At 45.0% G+C, this 21,060-nt stretch overlaps 4 protein-coding genes across 10 annotated transcripts in view; 2 read left to right on the top strand and 2 right to left on the bottom strand.

Annotated features, from left to right (window-relative positions):
* Window positions 1-2,976: 2,976 nt before the first annotated feature.
* On the top strand, window positions 2,977-13,316 carry NKCC (sodium potassium chloride cotransporter). 4 transcript variants are annotated; one of them, XM_043428307.1, is made up of 17 exons: window positions 2,977-3,106; window positions 6,803-6,958; window positions 7,064-7,124; window positions 8,878-9,124; window positions 9,475-9,728; window positions 9,816-9,930; window positions 10,042-10,385; window positions 10,450-10,681; window positions 10,781-10,902; window positions 10,980-11,179; window positions 11,268-11,415; window positions 11,497-11,741; window positions 11,825-12,160; window positions 12,252-12,364; window positions 12,437-12,551; window positions 12,638-12,931; window positions 13,011-13,316. In XM_043428307.1, the coding sequence occupies exons 2-17, from the start codon at window positions 6,813-6,815 to the stop codon at window positions 13,144-13,146; spliced, it is 3,108 nt and encodes a 1,035-aa protein (XP_043284242.1). In that variant the 5' UTR covers window positions 2,977-3,106; window positions 6,803-6,812; the 3' UTR covers window positions 13,147-13,316. The 4 variants fall into 4 exon arrangements, with proteins under 4 accessions (XP_043284242.1, XP_043284243.1, XP_043284241.1 ...); XM_043428308.1 differs by lacking the exon at window positions 2,977-3,106 and adding an exon at window positions 3,539-3,971; XM_043428306.1 differs by lacking the exon at window positions 2,977-3,106 and adding an exon at window positions 4,000-4,285.
* Naxd (NAD(P)HX dehydratase) lies at window positions 13,278-15,428 on the bottom strand. 4 transcript variants are annotated; one of them, XM_043428323.1, is made up of 3 exons: window positions 15,283-15,428; window positions 13,697-14,691; window positions 13,278-13,595 (listed from the first exon to the last, which is right to left on the bottom strand). In XM_043428323.1, exons 2-3 carry the CDS (start codon window positions 14,635-14,637, stop codon window positions 13,517-13,519), a joined length of 1,020 nt encoding a protein of 339 aa, XP_043284258.1. In that variant the 5' UTR covers window positions 14,638-14,691; window positions 15,283-15,428; the 3' UTR covers window positions 13,278-13,516. The 4 variants fall into 4 exon arrangements, with proteins under 4 accessions (XP_043284258.1, XP_043284255.1, XP_043284257.1 ...); XM_043428320.1 differs by having other exon boundaries at window positions 13,278-13,598; window positions 15,283-15,427; XM_043428322.1 differs by lacking the exon at window positions 15,283-15,428 and adding an exon at window positions 15,126-15,243 and having other exon boundaries at window positions 13,278-13,598.
* A 93-nt stretch (window positions 15,429-15,521) lies between these two features.
* Window positions 15,522-18,506, bottom strand: LOC122415815 (mitochondrial import inner membrane translocase subunit TIM44). The gene is made up of 6 exons (XM_043428315.1): window positions 18,370-18,506; window positions 17,860-18,000; window positions 17,384-17,629; window positions 16,948-17,301; window positions 16,502-16,865; window positions 15,522-16,442 (listed from the first exon to the last, which is right to left on the bottom strand). The coding sequence occupies exons 1-6, from the start codon at window positions 18,370-18,372 to the stop codon at window positions 16,195-16,197; spliced, it is 1,356 nt and encodes a 451-aa protein (XP_043284250.1). The 5' UTR covers window positions 18,373-18,506; the 3' UTR covers window positions 15,522-16,194.
* Window positions 18,507-19,111: 605 nt separating this feature from the next.
* RhoGEF64C (Rho guanine nucleotide exchange factor at 64C) overlaps window positions 19,112-21,060 on the top strand; it is a 49,855-nt gene continuing 47,906 nt past the window's right edge. Inside the window, exon 1 of the mRNA XM_043428303.1 lies at window positions 19,112-19,434. The gene's annotated coding sequence lies outside the window, so the exon portion shown is untranslated. The remainder of the gene's footprint in view (window positions 19,435-21,060) is intronic.

Below are 21,060 nucleotides of genomic sequence, written 5' to 3'. Positions count from 1 at the left end.
GACTAATTGCGAGACTCGACTCAACGAAATATATTAACGAGTCTTTGCTAAATTTGGAGAATATGACGCTCGATCATTTCCGCAACGTTTCGGTTTATTCTGTCAGCAGGAAAAGTAAAAATAGAACAATTCGCGAAAATGGTAAACCCCGTTTTTAGAAAATGGAAATATAATTGGATAATCGAGACAAGAGTTGAAGAACGAAACTCCCGACACGAGTTGAGCTGTCACGTTTGCACAGACTTCAGTCCCTTTTCAGAATGCAATATTTTTCAAATATCTCCGAAGAAGCCATTTTTTGAATGTTGAAAAAAAAAACAAACTATTCCTTCTGGATGAGGAGCATTGAAATTTCACACACTGTGGTTCGAAGCTCCGGAGGCCGTGTCCTCGTTTAGGCAGAATAAGAAGGGAGGGAGGAGGGAGCGTCGCCGGCACGCGTCAGCTATACCTCGTGCTCTGTGCGAGAATGTTTATTCACGTTTATTGGTTGAACCAAGAAGTCCGGGAAAAGATATAGAAAATATTCAGGCGTACGTGATTTACGAAGGGCGCTAAAATTTCGTGGAATTCGTCGACTCGAGGTTCACTCTTGTTTTCAACTTTTAGAAATTCAGCAACGGCTCGTTGTATTTTGAAACTTATTATCGTTGATTATCGTTGAAAGATAATTGTTGCGTTATAAAAAGAGACGATAAAAAAACATTCGTTGCCTCAACTGTTCCATGATGTTTTTTCTACTTTTTTAGCCACATCAATTCTGACGTACTCGTGCGCGCGAGGACAAACGAGGCGTTATCGATACGCGTTTAGTTTAGCCGTGAGAAGTTACAAAATTTTACCAATCGGTGCGACGTTTGCCTCGCAAAGATTTCGTTCTAACGTCAGAAAAATTCGAAGGAAAAAAAACGATAGAGAAATTCGTGGAAGAGACGCGTAAATTTTCAGCTCCGCCGGAGCTACGGTACGGGCTTTGCCAGACCCGCCGCACCGAATCATTGACTCGAATCACTCGATCGTTCGGACCGTTCTCGAGCACCGCTCGCTTCATTTTATTATTATTTCTTTCGCTATCGCGAGAACGAGCACACTCGCTTCGAATGGAACTTTCTACCAATGAATCGTAAAAGTTGTTACTATATTTATTTTAAAAATAAATCGATCCTAGATATTCTCAGGAATGATTAATATACAAAAACTCGAGATTAGCAAAGCAGAGTATCGTGGAATTTCAGCCGATACAATGCAGTGCAATTTCCACGTTGAAGTAAGAAAAGCCGCTCGTACTTTTTTCTCACTTTTCTTTATATCCTCTCTCGCTTGTTAAAATCTTGGAGTTGCGCAATAAACACTTAAGAAAATTATCAACTCTGCCACTTTGTCTCGGTTGTGGTCGTGTGCGTCTGCGATTACGTCGCTTCTCTTTAAATTACGAAATCGATGCACGACTACTCCCTTTGGATCGTCCGTTCAATTGCGTTCGACTAATTTTTTATTATTCAATGAGAAAGGGGGAAGCTTCGGGTCTTTTTATTCGGCGTACCGCATCGATGTTAAAGTTTTCATTGACCGAATACTTTTTCCAGCAGTTGATTTTTCGAATCCATTGTGCGTTGGGGTCGAAGCGATGGTCTGGCGCCGACGAAAATGAGTCACGTCTTTCGATAGTCCTAATTGAATATTCTTTTCTATACGAAAATGAGCCGATCTACGATAATCGTTGTACCTGGATTAGCGGGAAAGTAAAAGGTCTGCTGCGTCTCGCTCTTGAATGGCAGATTCGTCGAATGGCTATAATCAGTCGAGAATTTATCATCCACGGTCGAATCATCCTGGTTGAAACCGTTTTTTTTCGGGAATGGCATGCATCGCAGTTCAAAATTGACCGATGACTTTTCGAATTTCGAGGCCCTGAAAATAAAATTTTCAACGAAAGATGAAAAAACAAGGGGATTCGAAGCTATACATCATTTTCATCATTTTTTCATTTCCGACAACCTTTTACGAGCAGGAAAAGTTGGAGATATTCGTTCAATAATCGGCGAGCATGTGTGGCCGGATTTATTGGCCAAACAAACCCAAAAAATGCGGTTGATGCCGTAATTTTGGAGAGTGCCGCATTCGACGAGCTCGCGCGGGTACGTCGGTCTCGTCGATGATATTAATTCCGCGTGTAAGTAAAACCGCGCGAATTGGTTTCGAGAAGAATTAGCGAGGACGCAAAAGCATCGGCTAGTCGACGAGTGACTCGAGCGTTGTGAAAATGTGGGAGCAAGGGAGAGGGAGGGTCGCGCGTTTCAAGAATTATAATGGAAGAGCATCTTGAAGAAAACGAGGCGAATCCCGCGGCGGAACGCGGTTCAATCCGGCCGAAGGTTGCTATTCAATTGAGAATCTTGTTGAAAGATCTGGCCAAGTCCAGTCGAGTTTCGAGCTTTTTTCGCTCTTTTTTTAGAGCGTTCGGCACCGCGGCCACCGCCGGCAACGCCGCCGCCGCTGCCGCCGCTGGGGTGGTGAGCGAGCGATGGAAAATCAAAGTTGAACGTAGTTTATCGGCGCGCTTCGTTTCAATCATTTCCGCTCAGTCGATCGGTGAGTATATCGAATCGCGGGTAATTTGTTGGATCGAAAATGCGGCCTCGTTGGATCGCCCGATACATAGGATTAATCGGGAGAGAATACGGAGGGGAAAAAGGATTATTGCGAGAATAAATGAGGAGAGTTCGCGATGAATGAAGTTTGACGGGAGTATCGTTGCTCGACGACGACGACGACGGACGATGCCGAGGCTGCCGCTGAGTCGTTGCGAGAGTCCCTAGCGAGGAATCGGAATTGGCGTCGTAGTGCGACGCCCGCCACTGCCTTTTCTCGTTCGTCCGAACTGACGAAAAGTTCACCGGGGGTTAAGTAACTCGATAGTGGTGCACGGGGAACATCAATTTATGGGAATGATACTCGTCCCGCGGTATATATGCTCGGATTTAGTCACGAAACTTGATTAGTCGACGGAGAGATCGTTCGACGAACGATCTCGCGCGCTACGCACGGAGCTTCTCCATTTTTTCCCTATTTTTTCGCATTCTTATTGACGAAGCTATTCTCGGAGGTAAGCGGCTGGAAAAATTTATTTCCCCCTTTTTTTGCACGATCGCGGAGCTGGCAAATGTTTGGAAAAAGACGAGAAGCGCGTTTAAGCAGGAATTAATAGAAAAATGAGAGTATATACGAGATAAAACACAAATCGCGGGGGACGGAAGCTCGCGTTCGAATGGCTTCTCCGATCAAGCGACGTTGATTACGTTGGCGCTCGATTAATTTTTATCGCGAGATATCGAGCAGGATACTTATCGCTAGAATATCGCCAGAGCGCCGCGGTCTTGGAGGAAAGCGTCGCGGTTCTCCGAGCGGGGGGCGATGGCACGTGATGCGCGTTCGCCTAATTCGAAGAGGACGCCGCCGCGACGGGGCGTTTTATGGCAACGCGAATTCGAACGAGACGCAGGCGAATAGAGACGTTTCATGCAGCAGCAGCAGCAGCAGTGGGAAGGATAAATTTTCATCGCGCAAAAACGGGTTTCGCGCCGAAAGTGTGTAGTGTCTATCGAATGACCGTGAAAGAAAAATATGACGAGTCGAGAAGGAATTACATAATTTGCGGTGCGCGCGCGTCCATGCGACTTTCCGATTGTTTCTGCATAACTCTCGAACGCGGCTATGCATTCCGCGAAACTGCGCGATTTCTCACACTACGCGGTCTGCTCGCTTTGATCTTTTCAAATTTTTGTTTCTCAAACGCGCGCGACTCGCTTCATCGGTAGTGCGTTCAAACTTCGAGTTGGAAGCGTTTTTGCAAGGATAATAGACGCGAACGATAAAAATCCGAGCGAAGAACGACTCGAAGAGGAAAATCGGTTGAACGAGCGGGAGCTCGCGCACGTGACAGCGAGGAAACCCATCCAACCTGTGTCCAGGTGTGCGTGCGTGCCTGCGTGCGTGCGCGTGTACATTTCACGAGGGAGGGAGAGAAACTCGAAAGTACCGGGTTGGGGTATATATTGGCGCGTGGACAGCCGCTCCAGCGATAGTCCGGTGCTCGAAACGGTCGTACGACGCACCTGAGTTTCCGGGGTCTCTCGTCATTTTCGAGTTGAAGAACGCGTTCGATAAGACGATCGGTGCGTCCAATGCCGCGGGTACTTTCGAGATCGAATTCGAAGCTTTGTTTCTCGGGAAGAAGATAAAGTTGGACCAGGATGAGTGCGAAAAAAACATCGTTTATCCGAAGGTAGGCGAAAGCTCGTGGGAATTTTTCGTTGCGTCGAAAAAACAGCGGAATTTATTTTTGGGAGAACGAATTGTGCGTACTACTTGCAGAGGGGGTGAGAAGAGGCGCGCGATTGCGAGATGAAACTCGGGCGAAAGCGCCGCCGCAGACCCTCGCTCTTTATCCCTCCGCGAGCAGTCCTTAGCTCTTTGAGACAGTTCTCGTTCCCTCTGAACAAACGCGTCCTCTCGCACGCTCTTTTTATCAAATCCAGAGTATTCGGACAATCTGTATCATAAAATAAAGTACGTTCGCGCGTTCGACGACTCGTAATTTCGCGTGATATCAACGAAATCAAAGAATCTTGGCTTTTCCACAGGGTTTTCGCGATTTCGATAGACTTTTTTGTCGCGGATCGAGGGGTCAACGACCTCCGGGTTCTCGCGGCAGAATTTCAAGCGACCGATGCCGTTGGGCAACGGACGCCTATGATATTTTGGTATGCACGCGCTCATCGCGGTGCAACTTCGTTTTGAAAAAGTGGGTAGAAAGATAATTGTTTTTGTTGCATCGCTTGGGAATTGTTCCCTCAAAAACTGTGATCCTATTCTCAATTTAATATATTTTTATGAACTATTGAACATTCGGGTACTGAATAAATATTGGAAGAACGTTGTTTAGCGAGTGAAAGTGATATGGAGAGCCGTGGGGGTGCTCGGGTCCTGCATGCTATCTGTTGCTCGCGCGGGGAAATTGAGAAGCGTCTTGTTTCATCATCTCCGTTCCTTTGCTGGACAATTGGGCGCCGGAGGACGCGTGAAAATCCGGCGGCTGGGGATCGAATTTCGCGCCGATCGAACGTGGACGCGACGAGCGCAATTTCGAGTGAAAATTTGTGTACCCGAAAATTTGAGTATACCCGATGCAGCGCCGTGCACCGGTGCCGTTGATGAGCCGCGCAATTGAGATTCTCGCGATGAGTGGGACGTTCGATGTCACGCTCGTTGGTGGAATAATTCTCGCCTCGTTAAAGAAAAAACGATAAAAAAGGTGGAAAAAACGAGCGAGTCAATTACGTCGGGCGAGCGATTGTGGGAGCGATGGGAGGCCGGATATTAGCCTTCGATTGACCGAACAATTAGTCGCGGGAACGGACACGCGGGCGATTAACGAAGCAAAAAAATGATAATGAATTCTAGAGGCATTTCTCGGGTGCTCTCCGCGAATAAGGAACGGATCGACGTTTAAGAGCAATGGGCAGAGGGTGAGAGATGAACGACGTAAGCAGCGCGTGTGTAGATCGAAGGGGCGAATTGACTCGGTACTTTTTGTCTCGGTCGAAATACACGGAATTTAATACTGAAGATAAACAAGAGGGGAGGAATCAAAGCAGCTGAAATCGCGTTGTCAGAATTCGCCCTCGGAAACGTTACGCAACGATGGAAAACTTTTCGCTTTCTTCTCCATAAACTAAACTCACTTTGGCTAGTATGCTTTTTGGTGGACGCGCGCGCGCGGCCGTGGAGCGAGTCACGCAGCCAATTTCTCGGGATGAATGGAGGGATGATTCGTTTACGGGATACGCGTCGAATGGTTTTATACTACGAGGGAAATAGATTCGGGCGCGTGTTCTCGCACACGGAGATCAACCGGAACGGAGAAAGAGAGCTAGCAGGGAGGGGTAAGCGACTCGAGAACGACGGATGGACACGCGTCGATGTACGTCGTCGTTTACGACGACATACGCAAGAATCGATAAGGCGAGCCGGATGGATGAGCGTATATGTTACACTATTCGATATAGAGCACCAAAATACTAGAGCAGCGAAAATAGTGAATTAATATATTGCTGTTGGTATATATATACGGTGAGCTCGCGTAACCGATTGAGCGAGGCATCGATGTTCGGGGTTTAAGATTCAGACTCGGTTCTGCTCTTATTTACTGGCAAATCCTCCTCGCGAATGCCGTTTACAAATTCGTCCGCGTTTTTAACGTTTTATTGCTATATTACTGCGGTAACGCGAACGGAGAGATAGCAGCGCGCGTGGAGTATAAAAATTCAAAGTAGTACGAGCAGTTTGGTCTTGATATAGTAAGCACCGCGGTCACGCGCGTGACTCATCTTGCGCATTGTTCAATCGTACTTTTGGAGCATTTCTATACCAAACGCCCGGCGCCGCGGCTCGATCCCCCTTTTCATCGATTATTCCGGAAGTGGTGCTTATTTATTATTTTCAAACTTTGCTCGATCCCGAGGAAATAGCCGTACGGGGCAAATGTATTTTCGGCTTCATTTCGCCCACGCTTATCCAAGTCTTGGTCTTGTAGGAAAATGCTTCGTGCCAAGCGATAATGAGAGAGAGAGGGAAAATGCGACGCGCATGTGGAAACAATTAACATTCACGTTAGTCCCGAGCGATAAAATTTTTGAAATGTAAACGCGCGCGCGCGCGCGCGTGGCTTAAAACCGATCAAATCTGTTTAGTCGAGCGAGGAAATCGATGAGACTCAATTAGTGGCGATTCGGTTTTTCAGGCTCGTCGGTATGGAGGAAAAATTTTCGGGCATCAACGGGGATGCGGATCCCGCTTGCCGCAATCATGTTAACAATAACAACAACAAAAACAGATCACCGCTGACGTTAAACCCGAATGGACTGTGGGATGTGGTGCCACGGCTGGATCACTACAGGTCTGTCTCATTTGGTCAACCTCTTCGGAGAGAATTTCAAAAAATTTATTATTTGCGCCCAGAGGACCAACGGCTCAACTATTTTTCATTATTTTCCTTCGACAGACTGAGCAGAAGAGCCAAGAGGCCGTCGCTCGGGGAGCTCCACGAGGGTAACGCGGTCAAGGTACGTCCTATCAAATAAATTCGACTCGTCTGCGCCGTGTGCGGGAGGACCCGCGGGCGAGAATTGTCATTCGCGAATCGCGATGCAATTTTCAATAGGCTTCGAATCTTTGGCGCATACGCGTTATTCGTCGTCGCTTGCGACTCGACGTTTCTATCGCGAATTAAATCGCTGCTCGAGATAACAATTAATGCGCAAATGTTGAAACGTAGTTTCACCAAGTTGTTTCCTCAACGATACGAATAACAAAGTAGTAGCGTTGTCACGTGTCGAAGGAAGTTTCGCAGTGACGAAGAAAAATGCATATGATAACGGGCAGAGCGCGCCGCGTATCTGTCGACTGGTGCGCCACTGCGTCAGACCCGAGACCCGTAAAGATTACGAGGCCGGATCGGATTAACCCACCTTCGAGTGGTTTATTATTTTCTTGGAAAGACGGAGCGTCGAGGAAAAATTAAGGCGAAACTCACTGATAATCCGTGCTGAAAGAGTTGAGGCGCTTGACGACCTTATATATTACGGAGCCAGGAGGAACGGGGTGATTCGCACCTCAGTCATCGGGGGGACGTCGTCGAGCTTGTCCGAATCGTGTCGGATGTAACCGGTTCCAAGTTGTTTTTCCCGGGTGCGTGCCTGCGGGAAGGCGTGCTTGCGCGCGTTCCCGCCCGTTTTTGCCTTTCCACTCTTGCGAGTGCTTTTATCGCAAGAAAAAGAGAAGAAAAAAAATGAACCGCTCCCACCGTTCGATTTTGTTTGCGATCGTTTACGCTACGCGCCATATACAAATATCGGCGTCTTTTCCCCCGCGCGGGTAACTGGATCGATCGAGCGTTTTTAATATTCTGCTGCCTCTTCGAACGAATCACGGACGAAAATAAAAATGATCGGTCTCGCCGCGAGCGGACGATTATAATGCTGCCAATATTGGTTGCTATTTGCATCTTTTACGCCTCTCGAATCCTCTCTCGAACTGCAATATCAAACAGGAATATGGAGAGGGAGAAAAAACTCGAAGTAGATTCCGTGAATGAGCCACTCCGTTGACGCGAATGTTTTTTCAACGTTTTTTTTTGCCCAAATTCTTCACAGCGTGCCCCCGCCCGATGATGAGTCGTGCATGCGTGTGCCGCCGAACGTACATACCGTTCAATGCCGTCCGATGATATATTTGACGCGATTGGAAGCCACGAGTTAACCTCCGCGGCGTGTATGTTTACCTCCAAACCGCGTATAGCTCGCTCGCTCCATCGCACGCGACCGTCCCATGATCTTCTTTGATCCCGAGACGCGTGCGTTTACTTTATTCCGTGTGAATTGACGAGTCCACAAATAAATACCAATATGTTGGGTTTCGGTCCGAGTTTTGAGTGGGGGAAAAAAAAAAAACATCGATTTGCAGAAACTAAGGCGGCGGAAAGAAACACGGTGAAAAGTTGTTGAGAAATAACAGAACAGCAGAGAGGAGAGAATGAACGTAACGAACGTTGAAGCATTATCGAGGGTAAAAACGCGCGCGGCGGTCAGCCCAGCCCGATGGGAAAACTCCCAGTCTGATTAAGTTTACCCGATACTATAAAAGTATAAACGAGCGAGCAGCGAAATTAGAAAAATAACGATCCTCTTTGGCCGAAGCTTTCGCACGAAATGCACGCGGATCTCTCGAATTTTTTCTCCAATTTTATATTTATTTGCAATTGTTTCATTCGCTATGAGCGACCGATTGAAACAAATTTGGTATTTTTTGAATCGACAGGACGTAAACGTAGAGGCGGGCCAAGTCGGACCGGCACACGAGGGAATAAAGCTAGGATGGATTCAAGGAGTGCTCATTCCGTGCCTCTTAAATATATGGGGCGTTATGCTGTTTCTTCGATTATCTTGGGTCGTCGCACAGGCTGGGATCTTTCAATCCCTCGTTATTATCGGAATATCGGCTATCGTCTGCGTTATCACTACACTCAGCCTCAGTGCAATTAGCACTAATGGCGAAGTAAAGGGAGGTGTGTTGCGTCGTTTTTTCTCTCTCTTTCTTTTTTTTCCCTATTTTTCATCCCCGTATTAGAGAGGACACGCAACTTGTTTCGGAATCGTTCCGATCGCGAGGCGTGGCTTTTCTTTATTTACTCACTAACTCGCGCCTCCTTTGTTTCGATCGTTTCGATGCACCGTTGAACGTATGTTAACTCGACACATCGCGTTCTTTCCCCTCGTTATCCCAGCACCCGCGTCAAATTGTTCCGGGTATATAATTAAGTATGATATAAAGAGAAATGGTAAAATTCTTCAACGCTTTCTCGATTCGTTATAACGACGTTTTTCTTTGGATATGCGTCGTTTGCGGGGACAACAGGTGGCATTTACTTTATTATATCGCGCTCGTTGGGACCCGAGTTCGGTGCTTCGGTCGGGATTGTTTTCGCATTTGCGAACGCGGTCGCTGCCTCGATGAACACCATCGGTTTCTGCGACTCTCTCAATGATCTTTTCAAGTCCCAAGGAGTCTCGATAATCGACAACGGAGTTAACGACGTTAGAATAGTCGGCGTCGTCGCTATTCTCGTAATGATTCTCATATGCGCTATTGGAATGGAATGGGAGTCGAAGGTGAGCGGATGCGAAGGCTATGAAAAATTCTGTTTAAATGCGCTTTGCTGTTCCTTCGAAAATAAACCTGTATCATCGTTTTCGTAGGCTCAGAACTTTTTAATCGCCATCATCGTTCTGGCGATATTCGATTTTCTCATTGGAGTATTACTGGGACCGAAAAATATTGAACAGCTTTCGAAAGGGTTCGTCGGTTTCTCGGGTAAGTACGATATCGCGAGTAGCGAACTTCTCGATCCGGACACGAGTTGCGATGAAAAACCCCCTGACGTGTCTGACAACCCGATCATTCGATGTGTTTCACAAATTACAGGTGAAATATTAAAGGAAAATTGGAGCCCGGATTATCGCTACTACGACAACGGGAATCAGACGTTTTTCTCCGTGTTTGCGATATTCTTTCCATCGGTAACCGGAATTCAAGCCGGTGCGAACATTTCCGGTGATTTGAAAGACCCGGCGAGCAGCATCCCGGTCGGAACCCTTCTCGCTCTCCTCATCTCTATGCTGAGCTACGTTTTGTTCGTTCTCTTCGCCGGCGGAGCCGCCCTCAGAGACGTCAGCGGTATCGTCGTCAACGTAAACGGCACCGAGCCCGTCATCGCCAGTTGCATCCCCGGGGCAAACTGCGAATACGGCCTTCACAATAGTTATTCGGTGAGTTGGTCGACTCTCGTGTCACTCGTTTCTATATATACGTTTTTACACGCGCCCATTCCAGATAATGCAGCTCATGTCGTTCTGGAGCCCGTTCATTTACGCGGGATGCTTCGCGGCAACTTTGTCAACGGCTCTTACCAATTTGCTGTCGGTCCCGAGGCTCATTCAGGCTCTTGGACAAGATCGCATTTATCCGGGTCTCATTTATTTCAGCAAGGGCTACGGCAAAAATAACGAACCCTACAGAGGTTACGTACTCACTTTTTTCGTCGCTGCTGTTTTTCTACTAATCGGTAAAATACCTAATATACTCGTTAAAACTTTTCATTCGCTCCGCATGCGTATGGTTTCACAGGGTATCTAATCTACGGTATTAAATTTGTGTGAAACAGCAAATTTGAACGTCGTCGCTCCGCTAATCTCGAACTTCTATCTCGCGTCGTACGCCCTCATTAACTTTTGCACCTTTCACGCGGCCCTCGTCAGACCGCTCGGCTGGCGTCCGACTTTCAAGGTATTTCTTCAAAGCCCCATTATTTATTTTACTTTAATTCTTTACGTTTTTTCATTCGATAAAATTTCATTCTATAGTATTACAACACGTGGCTCTCGCTCTTGGGATTCGTACTCTGTGTCGCCATAATGTTTCTCATCGATTGGGCCACGTCTCTCATCACTTTCGTTGTAATATTCGCTCTCTATCTGATCGTCGTTTATCGAAAACCCGACGTCAATTGGGGCAGCAGTACTCAGGCGCAAACTTACAAAACTGCTCTGTCGGTCGTTTACAGGTAAAAAAAAAAAATAAAAAAAGACAGTTTGTTTCGAAGCCCGGGCCGAGCGGCGTTTACTCCTATCGCGTCTGCCTTGAAATTTCAGACTAAACACGATGGATGAACACGTGAAAAATTATGCTCCACAAATTTTGGCCCTGAGCGGGGCTCCGAGCGCGAGACCGGCGCTTCTTCATCTCGCCAATCTCATAACGAAAAACAATTCTCTATTGATATCAGGGGACGTTCATCCGGTAAGGATAGAGAGCAAAAAAAAGAACAAAATGTCGGAAAGGTTTGAATGAAAATAAAAATTGGAAATTGATTTGGAGCAGACACGGTTGTCGTACCGAGAGCGATCGGCGCGTTTGCGCTCCGGCTACGCCTGGCTCCACCGGCATCGAATAAAAGCGTTTTATCACGTGGTCGGTGACCTGAGTCTGGAGCGGGGAGCTTCGGCGTTGATGCAGGCTACGGGGGTTGGAAAATTAGCTCCGAACGTTGTTTTGATGGGATACAAGAGCGAGTGGTCGAGCTGCAACAATCGGAAGGAGCTTCAGGAGTATTTCAACGTTTTGCAGTAAGTATATCAGTGATTTTTTTGCTTCAGTCTCGAAGCCCGATCGATAACTCGTTAATTATTTCATTAATCTTCTCGTACAGCAACGCCTTCGATCAGAAATTGGCCGTAGCGATATTACGAACGCCCCAAGAATTGAATAGGACCGGAAGCGGAGCAATCGTCGAGGAGGAACAAGGGATCGCGGGTGCGGGAGTCCTCGCCCAAAGCAGTTACAATCTCGCGGGCAATACGCTCATGCATGCCGACAGTGATCTATCGATGAGCACCGGAATTCCAAGGGTTCAGAGCGTCCCGGCGATAGGCACACAGTTCGTTTCCGGCGAAGCCGTCGAGGCGGTTCGCGACTCGCCGAATCACTTCAGCGCGAGAGATCGATGGAAGAGCAAAAAGAAGCATGCCGCCGATAAAATGATCAAGTAAGTATAGAAAAGTTCGTTGTTCTCTTTCTTCCCTCGCTCCTCCTGTTGGTGCGCTACTACGTAACTCGCTGCGTATGACGATTTACAGCGAGAAGAGAATTGGACTGCCGGGATGCAGCGAAGTGCCCGAGTACGCGACGATATTCCAGAAAAAACACAAAAATGGAACGATCGATGTGTGGTGGCTGTACGACGACGGGGGTGAGTTTCACTCGAAGATGCTGCACTTCGATTCCGAGATCTTTTTTTCAGTTTTATCTTTTCACCTTTCAGGTCTGACAATACTGCTGCCCTACATAATAAGTACAAGAACAAACTGGGAACACTGCAAAATGCGGATATTTGCACTGGCTAATCACAAACAAGAAATGGTAGCCCAGGAAAAAGAGTGAGTATAGCTGAAAAATCGTCGGGTCACGAAGCCCTCTCCGACCTATTTTATTAATTTATTTTATTTTATTCTATTTTCCCCAGAATGGCCGAAATAATGGCCAAGTTTCGTATAAAGTACACGAGCCTCAAGCTCGTCGACGACATAAGCGTCGAACCCCGTCAGGAGACTCGAGAATTTTTCGACAAACTCGTCACGGAGTTTGGGACCAAAGAGAGCAGCACCGAAGGGACTGCTGCGGCAGCACCGACGGAAGTACCCGCAGAATGCACCATCACCGAAACAGAGTTACAATGCTTGCGCGATAAAACTCACAGACAACTGAGACTTCGCGAATTGCTTTTAGAAAACTCTAGTCAATCTACTCTGGTTTTCATGTGAGTTTACTTCCGATAAAAATTCAATCCGAAGCTTGAGGCTGACAGAGGATAATTGTTGTTGATCTTTCATACTCAGGTCGTTACCGATGCCGAGAAAGGGAGCAGTTTCGGCTCCTCTGTACATGGCTTGGCTCGAAACTCTCACTCGCGACATGCCACCTACCATACTCGTCCGAGGCAATCACACCTCGGTTCTCACCTTTTATTCGTAGTTTACCGACCGAAGGAAACCAGTATTTACGCCGCTTCTATATATATTTATACATATTAGTGCGATTAGGCTAAAAAATATTTCGCTCTGTCGGTTTTGTGACCGATTAATCCCTCCTCCTGCTGCTGCTGCTGCTGTACGAAATATATTATTTATTTATTGTGTAAACAACGACACAAAGATTTGATTCTCGCCTTCATGCCTCGTTCGCTCACAAAACCCCTCTTATCTGCCTGATGATAATTTATCAAATAATTCAACGAGAATAATATCGTTTCGGGGTGAGGCGATTAGGAGTTAAAAAATTGATGTTAGATGTTCTATAGTGACTCACGACTCGAGAAAAGTCCGTTCTCCATCATCGCGAAGTTTCATTGATTCAATCGTGGTGGAAAATTTGATGAATCTGTACTTCTGGTGCGAGAGCGTATACCCGTGAAGGACGAAGGTCTGCTGCGCGTTCAAAGGGAGAGAAAGTATTATATTGAGATTTTGGAAGAATAGAGTGGAAAAGAAAAAAAAAAAAGTAGCTCGCGAAGACCGGCGCTCACGTGTTGCCCGTCCCTTCGAAAAGCCTCTCGAAAACAGGTTGAATTTGTTGGAGCATATCGGTCGTCAAGGTTCCTCGATGCTTGAGGGCGAACGCGGCAGCGTTCGTTTCCCGAGTCAATCGGGAAGCGGCGTAAGAAGCGGTCATGGCCGGTGAGAGAGCGCATTCGCTAGGACCTGCGTTGATCGCCCACCACCAGAAAACGGCGAGAGAACCGGCAAGAAGATCACCCTGACCGCCGCAGCGTCGACCCGAACCGGCCAATGCGCAAGACACCGTCTCCGTCCCCTTGTGACCATCGACTATCACGTCTTTTGCTCCTTTATGAAGAATAACGACGTTTTTTCCAATCCCATCCGCCAGATGCTTGACATCGGAGACTTTTACCACCGGAGCCGGTTGAATCGACTTTTCAAGAAATGCCTTGGCTAAACGACTGAATTCCATTGCATTAGGCGTCAATATCAAACCCGGATATTCCTTAGCGAGCTCCGGTTTTTGACTTATCAAATAAAGGCCGTCCGCGTCAATGATCATTGGCTTCTTCAAATCTCTGCAAACATTTATGAGCTCCGACACCGTCTTAAATATCTTGTCGTCTCTTCCAAGTCCCGGACCCACCAGTATAACGTGCAATCTTTCCAGCCAGGGCTTTATGTGCTTAATCGCGTCGTGCTGATCCAAGATTGGATGAACGATGGGCTCAGGACTCATACACTTCATAGCTACTCCGGCGTCCTTGGCACAGAACACATGAACCAAATCAGCTCCGGTTCTGAGGGCACTCATCGCCGCAAAGTAAGGCGCTCCTGTGTATTCCGTGCTCCCTCCGAATATCCCAATCCGTCCGTCTTGTCCCTTGTACTTTGTAGTCACCAGAGCCGGCACTATTCTCCTCACTGCTCTCTGCATTTTTTCATCCATTGCGACGAGGGAGGCCATTTTTTATTTCTTTTTTCCAGACAGTCTTTTCGACAATTTCGTTTCTGGAACGTTCTGCGATTAAACAATAATTGTCTTTTATTTGTTGATTCGATCAATTTTATATTTGATTAATTTGACCTCGAAGCGCTTGCTCGCTCTAAACATAATTGAATCGTGAACCGGGGTCGAAAAACGCTTACCGGTTTTCTTTAAAAACTGTGTTGTATTAATTTCCACACTCAATTTGAATTTAATTTTTGATTATTCATTGTGACAAGCGCGTCCAACACGAAAATGAAGCCGAAATGTTACACGGAACTTTTGACAAGAGACAACGGAAGAACGGCATATGAGAAAAACCGAAAAACCATCTTCGAAGAGTTTCACGTCAGAGCAGGCAGCGGTGTATTAAAAGACAAGAGGGTTTCGCGTTTGATTTGATAACGCCATTCCGAATAAATACAGAATTTATTATAAAAATGTGCTTCATTCGCTGTTTGGATTACCCGAAATTCAAGAAAGAACAGCTGGTATGTTTACAACAGAACAGAGACGGTAGCATCGTAGCATCTTCCTCGCTCTCGCGGGTGTTCCCAATGTTCGTATTTTTTCTTTACAAATTCTTACATACTGTATCTATGTATTGTGTGGCGATATATTTACCGTGATGAAATCGAAGTTTATCCCAATTCCAAAAGCGTAAGGACGTGCAGTGGCATGAAATGATTTGCATTTTTTCGCTCAAAATTGGAAGTTGTACTTTCAGGAAATTGTTGGTTGCGGTGGCGCCATCTGCTTGCGCGTTGCGCGTATTTGCAAAAAATCTTCAAATCCGAAAATCGATTATGCTGCCTGCTGGTAACATCAGTTTATAATCAAAAAATAAAAACTGGTTGGACGAGTGTCTTGAAATAGTTTAATCGTTATATCGAATCGCTTTGACGGATATTTTTTGTTTCATTTTTTTTTTTTAAAGAATACATCATTATATATATGTACAATTTGCGAATTTTTCGCAACGATATTCAACAAGGTTTGCCACTAAAAACCCATCAATCGTCTGCTTATACTCTTTCATCTCATTTTCCGTTGCACAATTAAAAAATGAACTATTATGCTAAACGCCGTGAAATATCGACGAGTCAATATTCTTTTCCCAAATTCCGCAATCATTTAGTATACCACTATATATATATGCAAAAGCCGATATACTCGAAACGATTTATAACAACATGTACAAGTGTTTTTCTGTTTCTTTTATGTGTCTGTCCCAATCGACCGTTCACGGAACTCGGAATCGAATTGGGGATTGTTTCGCATCATTTTGCAGTAAGATGGAAAAATAAAGAGGAGAAGAGACCGCAGTGGTCAGAGGCGAGAAAAAGAGGCGACGAGCAATAGCGGCTAGTAGCTTTTAGCTTTGTACATAAATGCTGGTCGCGATAAATTATTATTTCAGTATATCTCGATCATCGGGACGAACTGGATGAATTTACAAGGGGGTTGCCGCAGGGGGCCGTCGGCATGATTTTTCACAAAATTACAAATACGAAAAGATCTAATGTTGCGACATGGTTACACGAACTGCTCGGAACTGTTGGCACTCAGATCAAGAAGTCGCCAAGCTGCTTTTGGATCCATTTCAGTTGGATCCCGACACAAAACCCATATGTAATTAACCCTCATTACTTTCTCCGGATCACCCTCGACCACTTTGTTACTTGCATCTCTGACACACATTATTTGTTGAGACTGGAAGCTTATTATAAGAACCGGTCCTTGTTCCATCACTTTTCCCATGACGAGATCGACGTTATCAATATCTGGAAAAGCCACAAGAGTGAAAATGGTTGCGAGTAGTGAAAAGAGTGCGAGATATTACCTAAGATTTTGCTATCCAGCCGGTAATTCAGTTTTTTGGCTTGCTGAAGGGGTTGAGCGACCAAATTGTAAGGAGCCTCGTGGCACCAGTCCTTGAGTGTTTCGAGATCACCACGGACCATCGCCTCGAGAATATTCGGTATGATGTCAGTCTCGCAATCTCTTAAGAATTTAATTTTATCGAAGCTCGGGTCAAGCTTGCAAATTTCCGTTAGGGTCTCGGAAAGTTCGGTTTTTTGGAAAAGACCTCCCATCACGTCGGTGACCTTATCCGTGAACAGCCTCGAGGCTCGGATCACCGGATTGTCCGATTCTTCGTACTTTATTTTCCAATCCAGAACTTTGTTGACGTAAGGATTGTTATCCTAGAAGTAACGAGAATAACGGATTCAAGAAATCATTACCATGGGAGATTCATGAGGAGATATATTAATGTTGAATCGTTACTTTAAAATTCTGCCAAGACTGATAAAACCTAGAATCTTTGTGCAACTCGACTCCCATCGCTTCTGTATTGACTTGGTATTCTTTTTCGTCGACCATATTCAGAGTTTCTTTTCTCTTCCGCAGTGTTTTTAATGGCACGTAAACTCTACCCTGTATACCATGTTGATCCAGTTCTTGACGCACTGCTTCGGCCGTCTGCGATATCGTCTGAAACGCTCCTGTCTTACCAAGAGCTTGGCTCTTTTCTGATATCGTTTCGGCCGCCCCTTTCGCGGATTTTGACAACTCTTCTCCGATTTGACCCGCTTTTTTACCAAACTCCGTTTTGCTGGCCTCATCCAGGGCCTCTTGTACCTGCATCCACGAAATTCTTTTTTATCTGAATCTCGATGGAATTAAACGTTTTCAATATCAGTTACTACAGCTCTCTACTTACTTTTTCCTTAATGGTATCGAGTTTCTCTCTCAAAACTTCTGAACTTTTGCTTGCTTCCGATTCTACCGTTTGAAATTTCTGTCTGGCTGATTTCAGCGCGTCCGACTGCTCCAGTTTTGCCGCTTCTTCCCGAAATTTTTTCAGCGATTCCTTCATTTCCTTGTTCTTACGCATTTCTTGTTTTATATTGTCCAAAAATTGAGAAAAGAAATTAGGTCTTCTCGCTGGGTTAGAGTAACTTCGAATCTGAAATATTTTAAATGAAATAATAACACGAGAAAATATACCGGGAACTTCTTCTAGTTAGGTCTAAAGTTCACAGCGGTTAAGTAAGCCACAAATGGACTCATTTTCTGCAAACACGGTCCATTTATGTTAATGGAACCTTAAATAATTTTGAGCCCAATCCTTGTGTCGAGGATATAAAAAATCTGCTAACGAAATAGTAACAAACTAGAACTGTAGTAGCGACTAACCGAATGCAACGCAGCTTCTGTCAGATTTACGGAACATAGGCTCTGTGGTCTTTTCCTTAGGGCATCGATGTATATTCCAGGTAATCGAGCTGATCGTGCCACTCTTGCTGAGGCGGCACTTTGGGCCGCAAAAATCTGAAACTGTTAAGAAAGAGACGGCCTTGGTTTCCTTAATTTGTTCTTTCTAGGATTATCAATATGAAATTGACAATATCATTGAGCCATAACACAAATTTCTGATTAGAAATCTATCGACAACAGATGAACTATGATGAAACATTTGGATTTCAAACGATAATCACAAGTATTCGTCGGTTATGGGAGAGAGAGCATGAGGAGAATCATAGGTAAAACCTGATTCTAACCTCGTCAAAAGACGCAAAGAGCCGGCATTATGATCGTACGAGAACGTTTGTCTTGAAAAATAGCACGTTTGAAAGGGAAAAATTTGAGGATTACGGATATCGTCGATACGTTGAATGTCTTCATTTACTAATCGTGTTTAATTACCATTTTATGAAGCTCTCAGCTCAGGAGCTGGTTCGGAAAAAAAATCTTGCCAAGAACGAGGTGAAGTCTGTCGCTCGCGTTTCTAAGTTTCTATACATGTGCGAGCCGCGCCACCGACGCATCAGCGCAATTGCATGTTTTATATCATCACTGTTTATCAACAGCCGCTTCGCTTTTTTTTCCTCCACATTTTTTTACATCTTTCTCGATCGATACATCTGATAATGGGATTCCTATTTAATCGACCGTCCGTATAAAGTCGGTATCTATAATCGAGACCGACATATCCGACAAACGGTTCATCGTTGAAAAAGTTTCATCTGTTATCCGGGGATGTCGTTGTCGTTGAAATAATATATTCTTATTTGAACGAGAATAAACGGTTGGCCGAGGGCGATTGATTGGTTAGAAAAGGATTCGGGTTGTTTGAAAGTTTCCGGCCAATCAAACGAACCGATTCATTCGTCACAGATGATATTTTTTTTGCTTCCCCCCGATTCGTCACATTAGTACTAAAAGAGTCCACAATATTGAGATGGCATGACGAGTCAAGTATAATTTTGACGATTTTGACCGTTTTTTAACCTGATACAGAGCATTCCAGTGTTCCAAAATTTTGTGACATGTCCGTAAAAGTGGTATTGGTCTCGCTACCTGCTAAATTATAAACTATATGGCCACCATTAGATGTTTCATAATGCGGATTAACGAGTTTTGTCGAGAAGGATCGCGGAAAGAGAAGCTTGAGGCTAGGTACAAGAAGCTGTAACGACCGAGCCTCTTATATCATACATACGAACAGAGTGCAATACCACACGAGCTAATATTCTCGAACATGTTGCAGTACTACTCGCGAGTCTCAGGCTCAGGTCGTCGAGTCTTGCCCCTACCGATCAAACCTCTCATTAACTTTACATAAGTCCTCTGCATAGAAAAGGACACAAATGTATAGACACATCCCCTTCTCCAACTTGCTTCGCGTATAGGAGAAAACGTTGCAATAACTGCGAGTTCGAGGATCTGGACGAATATGTTACGTTACTGTCTTCAAAACCGACAAAAAAAGTACGTATTATTAAATACATTATTGCCATTTACTACACGTTCGTTTTTTTTCTACTAAAATTATTTATTATCACAATGAAATGTTTCCATCGAAATTATAATTGATGCGAGCGATTAACATTTTTTATGTTGCAATTTTTTTTTGATTTATTCAAAGATAAAATTATTATTCGTATCGTACTCGCATTATTAACGTATAATTATAAATAATAACGCTATGATAAATAATCAATAAACTGTCGGTCGTCACGCAATTGATATACGGATTGCGTAATAAATTTACTTCCCAACGAAACTCGCGTAAAACGAAATGCAAGGAACTTTGAATTGAATATATACACGAAATACAGCAAATGCGGTTGGACAGAAGTCGAACGAACGAGAGTTTTTTCGTTTTCTCCACATTCGTACAGTGTGCTACCGCACTTTCGTACGAAAGTTATGTGTCAGGACAGGCGGTATAAGCAGCTCGCAAAGATTTTACAGACAAAACAATGAAAATATGAACGAAAAAAAAATATGTAAATGAATCGCAGAGGTTTGCTTGCACTGCGGCGGCGGAGTAAATGTAAAATGGGAACTTTCACGTAAAAGCAGAGGAAAGGAAAACAAGTCGAACTGGCAATAGTAGTTATAAATATATATTTGTAGAGCACATATTTTTTACAATCCGCCGTTATGCAAAGTTGCAAAAATAAAAAAGAGGAGCTACGAAAAGGGTGTTTCGAAACAAAAGGAAGTAGAAGCGATCGAGGATCAGCGCGAGCGTTAATTGCTCGGAGAAATCATCAATTATGTCGCCTCGCCGTGCTTTTCTTCCTTCTTCCTATTTTTTGTTGCTCCTCGCGTCTCTTTTCCGCTAGCACGCCGTCTCGGCTTGGCTCTTATTTTCTTCGTGCAGGGCATTCGTTAGCGAGATACTAACCATGCGAACAACTCCCACGAGTCCGCGGATTCCTGTACTCAAGATCAGGGGCTTCTCTCGTTATTCGCTCAACATTCGCGCAAGTAGCACAATACACCGCGTGCAACGAAAATATATATACAAGCGAATATCCGTGACGATGTATACCGCAACATTCTTTTGAATGGAAAATCGTCGAGGGCATTCTCGCTCTATATTCTTCTGCATTCAAGGTTTTGGCAGCGGTTATGTATCCTGCCAAAAAGCCTGGGTCATCGTTCTCACGAGATGGAGGATTCGATGAAAAATATTTTTTAATTCGCCCGGAATCTCAGCGCTCATTTGAGAATAATTAAATGATCCTCGTTGCTGAGCTTCTTCACCGCTTATGACGAGGACATTTGCCTCTACGTCTCTCGCTGGGCGTGCTTCTACCATTCGGTGGACTCGGCACACGCGTGTATAAAATGTGATGTTCTTCGAGCCCGCAAGTTCCTTCGTACTTCCTCATCTTTTGAACAGGAAATTCTTATAAATCGTGCGCGTACACGCTATTTTCATATTCAATTATATCCAAGGCATGAGCTGTGCGGGGCAAAGATATTCCAAGTTCTCAGATTTACCATAATTCAATGAGTCTGCCCTTTGTTAAACTTTCTTCGCGATCCAACTCTCGCGATAACGCCGACGCGCTCCGTTCTATATAACGAGTCTTCTTTTCT

Source organism: Venturia canescens, chromosome 9, assembly GCF_019457755.1.
Source record: "Venturia canescens isolate UGA chromosome 9, ASM1945775v1, whole genome shotgun sequence".
NCBI lineage: Eukaryota > Metazoa > Arthropoda > Insecta > Hymenoptera > Ichneumonidae > Venturia > Venturia canescens.
Note: the sequence above shows the minus strand (reverse complement) of the source record. Positions and strands in the feature narration are given on the sequence as shown.